Genomic DNA, 6,717 nt, shown 5'->3' with positions numbered 1-6,717 from the left:
GATGCTTTCAACAAAATACTGGACACATGAAATGCACATTAGTCTAGGGAAAAAAATCTGATATAGGATCATTCCCAGTTGTAATCTACATCATATATGACATAATGTTGGGCAGCTCGTAAGCACTTTTTACTTTTCAATAACTCAAATTTGCTTCCCAACAGGCATATATGTATAGGTGTTTGCTCAGTCTGTGCAGAAGGCCCTGCTCCCAGGTCCCTGGGACCCCCCGCAGACACCTGCAGTAGTCTCCGGCTCTGACCCCAGGAGGACCCGAGGCCTGCCCCAGGCCTTCCCGTGGGATCGGCCCCACCCACCTGGGGCTGTCTTGGGAGCAGAATCCACACATCAAGGAGGAGCAACTGCCTTGGGCTTGGCCCCAGCCCTCTTGGGGTCTTTTCCTCCCAGGTCATGTGGGCAGAGGGAGAAGCACTCAGTACCACAGCCAGGACGTGGGGCTGTGTGCCTGGGCCTTAGCATTGGCCTTGGTCCTGAATAGCTGCATGACTTCAGCATCCTGACCTTGGTTTTCCCATCCGAAAGTGGGAAACCTGAAGGTTCCTGCCTTGTAGGAGGGGCATTTTGAGGATTAATCGAATGATACCGGTCAAACCCTTGGCCCAGCCCTGGACCGGGATGGGTACTCCCTCCTTCCCCTTTCCTACTATCACCCGAAAGTGGTTTCATTTCATGGCTGTGAGGCAAACCAAGTTCAGGTTGATTTGATCCTGGTGCTTCAAAGACATCCCCAAACTCTCCCTATAAAGCCCCCAAACAGGACTTCAGGATTACTTGTGGCTAGGAATTATCTGTATGTCTCTAGGGGCATGGCTGCCTGCCAAGACCCAGGAACCATTTCTGGGGAGTCATTCAACCTAACACCTTCTAGACCAAGCCCTCTAGTCTTGCAGATCAGCAATTTGAGGTCCAGTGGGTCAGCGACTTGCTCAGAGTCACATGTCTGGGATAGAGGCTGGAGCAGAACCAAGGATTCCTGAAGCCCTCAGGAGGGCAGGGGTGTCTTCATCCACGTCGGCTGCAGCTCTGATGGAGCTGTGGAGGAGGGGTCCCACACAACCATGCCTGGAAATCAGGCAGGCTGGAGAGCAGAAGGGGTCGTGTTCTTCAGGATCCACATCAGCAAGACAAGAAAGGAAGGGTGGGTCACTGTGACATCCTCAACTTCCCGTCGTACAGTCTTCCATCTCCTCCCCTTCCCAGCATTTTGATTTCCTTTGACTCCTTCTCCTGCAGCATTGGCTCACAGTCCTGAGCTCCAAAGCGGCTCTGAAGCTCCCTGGAGGGACGGAGGATGGAGTCAATTTCTTTGAACAATGCTTAACTTGAAGCCACTGCATTCTTCCAAGACTGTTTATTTACCTGGAGGTAGAAACGACTGGTAGCAGCTTGGTGTACATGGTTTCTACTTTAGTTCAGGAGATAAAGTCAGGATTGTGGCATCCACAGATGGGCCTGAAACCATGGATTCTCTACCTCCCCCGATCAGGCCCCAGTGTACCATCTAACAGTCAACTGCATTTCATTTTGTAGCTGAAATTAGACTCCTCTTTTAGGTCAACCAGAGGAGAAGACAGATTCAAGTCCTACTACACCTGGCCTGATTCCTTGGAATCAGGTTAGTTTGTGCTAAGGCCCCCCAACTAAGATTTGACATGCAGTTAGGAGAGAAAACGAAGGGAAATTTGCTAAGAGGTACAGAAGAGGAAAGTCGAAGTTCTCTTTTATGTTATAATATTGGAGAGGAGAGCACTTGGGGCACGGACTGAGAATCAGGAAACTGCTGTTCTATTCTTGGCTCTGCAAGTAGCTTGCTGTGTGCCCTCGGGCAGGTCACTTCCCCTCTCTGAGCCTCAGTTTCCTCATTTTATATAACCAAATGAAGGATCTTCAAGGTTCTTCCTTTCAGTTCTAAAGAGCTCATGATTCTAGCTGGGTCTCTGGCCAGGGGTGAAGAAATCAAAGACTTAGTTTCATTTCATAACTTGGGCCCCTCAGCACTTCCCAGTTGGGGCTGGGAACAGGACCAGGCATTCATTGACGAAACTAATCTGAGTTTCAGGGAGGTGACTGCAGCCCTGGCTGTCGGAAACCTCACCCGGGAAGAGGACAGGGGCCGGACGTGGGCCGGACGTGGGCCGGACAAGAGCTTAGTTCTCCCACCCCAAGGGCTGTGATTGGTGTCCAGGTAGCAGATGTTTATTCAGACTGCAGCTTTGCCCTTTGCAGGCTCAAATGTCATTAGCTGCTGTTTTTGATCAATGGGAAACAGTGAAAGCAACAAATAATAATGTCCATTTGCAGGCAATTTCAGTCGTTTGTGGCATTTAATTAGCATAATTGACCTGAACTGGAACTTTTTCTCCACCTGAATTTAAAAATACATTACTGCTCCCCCAACCCCAATACATCCGAGAAATTTTCTTTTTTTAATGAGGTTTTAACTAAAGCCTGATATCAAAACACCATATAATACTTTTATCTCATTGAAGACATTTGATGCTTATTAAAATATCATTGCTTTAAGGCTTATTTTGATTTTTTGCCCAAGAGTGTGTGCGGAGCCTTGCTACTCAGATAATAACAAAGAAACCTTAAACAAGAAAAAACACATGAAAGGTAATATGTTCCCCATTAGTCCCAGTATCATTTCCCCAGGATTACTGCTTTCCAAATATAGCATTAGTTTAAAAATAAAAGGCCGTTTACAGTAACGGGACACTTGGTGCTACTTTGCAGTACGTGGGCCCTCCGAGGCCCCGCACAGCAGCTTCATTAAGCGAGAACCGCAGGGGAGAGGGCTGGCTTGAAACGATCCCAGCATGCATCCTCGAAGGCCCCCCAGACGGGCCACCTACCCTGACCCGAGGCCCGTGTCTAACAAGCTCTTAATTCTGTTTTCAGAACTGCGTTTTTGTGCACTGTTTCTTCTGGAGTTGAGACCATTTTGGAAACTGACAAGAAATCGATTGACCGCCACCGGGGAAAAGGAGCCACATTCTGGAGCTCCGCATTCTGGCCTCATGGGTTGGGGTGTGGCTGCCATCCATGTGAGAGGGGTCCTATTGGCTTTGGGAGGTCTCTTTTGTCCCGGGAGATCCAGGGCAGCAAGCCCCAGATGAGATTTATGTCAGTCAGGAAGTGACAGGCCATGTGTCTAACCATGGTTTATTTGACTCAGACATGCCATTTTTTTTTTTTTTTCCTTTTTTGCTGGGCATAGCTAAAGTCCATTTTCAGTTGGATAAACTAACCTAGCCAAGGGACAGAACTGTCATGTACATAGAAGGGCCCTCTCAAGTGGCAGGGAGGGCCACTCCAGTGTGCTTCCCTGTGGCCTGTGTAGAGCACCCACCGGAAGCTACCAGCCCGCTGAAGGCCCCTGAAGAGACTCATGTTGCACATTTGCTATTTTAGTCCAACCATGCAGGCCCCTTCCGGTTTCAGGAGCTGGTCTCCTGGCACTCAGCAAACGCCCGGCTTCAAGAGGCCTCAGAGCCAGGGCAGCGAGCTTCCAGCCTGAAGGGAGGGAGAAGCTCTCCTGATTTTAAATCCTCAACTAAATGCCAGCCATATCTTGTTGTCAGCAGAAAGAGGAGATCAAGAGGGAGCGATGGAAGAGAATGGAGAGGCAGTAACAAGAGCTGAAATTGATTGCCTGGTGGCTTGCATTCTCCCCAGGGGCAGGTGGCCCTGTCCAATGGGCGGGGGGTCTGCTGCACCACAAGAGGGTTCCAGGCATGGAACCAATCACAAGCCGCCAGGGGTTAGGGATGGTGTCTCTTTGGGAAGCATCCCATGTGACTGCCGGAACTCGGACCTCCTTGTTTGTGCCTCATCTGGTTTGTGCTCTTGATGTTCTCAACTCGTCCCTCTAGCCAAGAATTGCTTATTCCCATCCCTATTCCTAGACTAGCTGCTGGCACAGAGCAGGCATCAGCTCACTTCAACTAAGAGAACAAGCTCTCGTGGGGAATGTCTCACGAACAGACCAGAGATGGGGTGGGGATGTGGCCTGGCAGAGGCTGGCTGTCTTGGTGAGGGCCGTGATGGGCTTCCATTCACTGAACACTCACTGCTGTCCAGGTTCTGAGCTATGTGTGTCACACGGATTCTCTCATTTGATCCTCACACCGCTGCTCTAACTTGGTAATGTTACCATGGCAAACTTGCTGGGGAGGAAACTAGGTCCAGGGAGGTTGATTAACTTGCTTAGGCTCAGCCAACCAGAGAGTGAGCAGCAGTTTGGCTCGTGGCCCTGAGTCTCTGCCACCTCTTTTACCTCTCATTGGCTCACAGTCCTGAGCTCTGAAGTGGCTCAGAAGCCCCTTGGAGGGATAGAAGATGGAGTCAGTCCTTTTGAACAATGATTAATTTGAAGTTACTGCATTTTTCTAAGGACACTCCTTCCTTGGGAGCTGAAGATCAATGTCACAGGGACTGAACATGGCACCAGTAGGCCCTGAGTACCCTGCCTTCCAGCACTTTGATGGCCCAAGGAGAAATACAGCCTCAGCCCCAGACATCATTCCTGCCCTCCAAGAGCTCAACGTGGGTGCAAAAAGAAATGATTAACGGTCATATTAAATGGCTCAAAGAGTGGGGGAGCTGGAAAGGAATTTGCATCATAACACGGAGGAGTCGAGAGTCACCTTAGAGATCACAGAGTCTTCATCATTAATCTATGATGCGGAAGCAGGGTATTAAAGAAGGAAAGGGACGTGTCCAAGGTTATCGAGCTAATTCAGAGGCAAAACCAGGGCCAGAACTTAGCAGTCTTCACACCCCTTGTCTCCAATTCACTCCTTTGCTTGGTTCCTTAGTGGCCAGCGAGGTGGGGAGGAGAATGATGGTCAGGAAAACAGGGACTGGGTGGGACCTTGAAAGAGCAGGCAGGCTATCGGAGAGGGGTACGAGGATCTCCAGGCAGAGGAAGAGGTGTGCAGATGATGTGGGATGTGGGACAGGGGAGGCTAGGGGTTAGAGAGAGTCATCCCCTAAGTCAACTCTTCCTCCTGAGTAGAGGCTGCAGGGGAGGCTGAGAGGAAGACGATTCTGAAGACAGAAGAGCCAGGATTGATTAGCAATGTCTGTCAGGAGCAGGGGGAGGTGAAGGAGAGGACCTCTTCCCGCATGCCTGTCCTCCCAGGCATGAGGTGTGCTTAAAGCACAGTAACATGTGAACTTTCTGATCTACGGAAAGGTTTTGACCAGGGCTGGGGAGGACTCTGCTCTTGGTTAATTTGTTTTGCATGGACAGTTTCCTGCTCACTTACTCACCTGGTGCTGGTATCAGCAGACCCCCGCATCCATGGACCCATCACCTGCCAAAGCCTCACTGCCCACCCTGCAAAGGGAGGCACCTGGTCTAGCAGAATCACTGCAAGGCCAGGGCAAGGAGAGAGCTGAGCTAGAGCTTCACGGGCCCACAAAAGAGCCTTCTGCATTTCAAGTGGGCTCCCGTGGCCACTGCTGAGAGACGCCACATTTCTGCTGGCTGAGAGTCACTTCAGGCTCCATTCACCTGCAATGAGTGAGATTGTCCAGGAAACATTTCCATATTGGATGCGGGGACCACCCAGGTAAGGGAAGAGGATAGTCTGAAAGCCAGAGGTTGTGACTTTTGATCTAAGCCTCAGCTTTGAAATTTTCACAACTACCCTGGAACCGACTTGGGTCAGTGCTGCCCTTCATTCTTCCGAGAAAGCGAAAAAGTAAGTCTGACGTGGATGAGCTGCTGGGCAGCTTGGTGGGCAGGGAGAGGGTGGGGCCCATTTGGCTAAAACGGATGAAGCGCAGGTGAGAGCAGGAACGCACAGAGGCCCGAAGGGGCGCAGGCAGGGTAGAAGCCCCCGTGGGATAAATGATACCCGGGCCCTCTCCAGCCAAACTAAGAGTCCACCAAGAGCCCTGGCCTGGGCACAGTGAGACTTTCAGGGTCAGAGGCGTTTTTCACATTTTACAAGTTATATTTTCCTCCAGCTTGTGAGTGTAATCTGACCTACCAGCGTGCAAGGCTTTGGGGGTTTTGAACTTGCCCTACATCAAATACGCCCCCTCCTCCGCTAGGGAGAAAACCCAGCCACTCTCTGCCGCAGACTCGGCGGGCATTTGATTGTCTAGAACACATCAAACAGCCTAAGTCTCCCTTGTAAAAGTTTTACAAGAAAATCATTGAAGACCAGCCGAGCTATCCTTTTTCTCTCCTCCTCCTTAAATTCCAAACACAAGCCGATAGTCTCGATTCCCACACTCTGGCGTCGGCCGGCAAGAGCACGGGGCTGTTGAGTGTGTAGTGGTGGAAGCCTCAGCCTCTGGATCATTAGACTTGCAGGCCACGGCTTGTGGGATCTAGTGATTTGGACATATTTTATTTAACCAGCTTAGTAAAAGGTAATATTCAGCAGCTGTGATCTATAGTAGAATTACAATTTTCAGGGTCAAGGAGGGATTTTGATATTAGGAGGTTGGGCAGAATTGCTATGAAATCTCATGAGCTGTCTTTAAAAATAAATGAGAAAATAGGTTATCCAAGAGTCATTGTAAGGGAAAAATCAATAGGCAGTGTCTATTCACTTGGGCTATCAAAATCCTTGAAATTTGAACAAAAGTTTTACGTTTAGTGTACTGTAGGTTTTGAAATATCAGCGCTGGAGGCTCGGTGGGTACAAATTCATTGTGCTATGCATCCAAACAAGG

The 6,717-nt window shown here is 49.8% G+C and overlaps 1 protein-coding gene across 2 annotated transcripts in view; it reads right to left on the bottom strand.

Moving 5' to 3' along the window:
- Positions 1-322: 322 nt before the first annotated feature.
- Positions 323-6,717, bottom strand: part of VTI1A (vesicle transport through interaction with t-SNAREs 1A) — a 389,946-nt gene continuing 383,551 nt past the window's right edge. Inside the window, exon 9 of one of the 2 annotated variants that reach the window (XM_074382882.1) lies at positions 323-1,297. In XM_074382882.1, the coding sequence (XP_074238983.1) occupies positions 1,165-1,297 (133 nt within the window). In that variant the 3' untranslated portion in view covers positions 323-1,164. The remainder of the gene's footprint in view (positions 1,298-6,717) is intronic. The other variant, XM_074382883.1, reaches the window with a different exon arrangement.

Source organism: Saimiri boliviensis, chromosome 12 (assembly GCF_048565385.1).
Source record: "Saimiri boliviensis isolate mSaiBol1 chromosome 12, mSaiBol1.pri, whole genome shotgun sequence".
Classification (NCBI taxonomy): domain Eukaryota; kingdom Metazoa; phylum Chordata; class Mammalia; order Primates; family Cebidae; genus Saimiri; species Saimiri boliviensis.
Note: the sequence above shows the minus strand (reverse complement) of the source record. Positions and strands in the feature narration are given on the sequence as shown.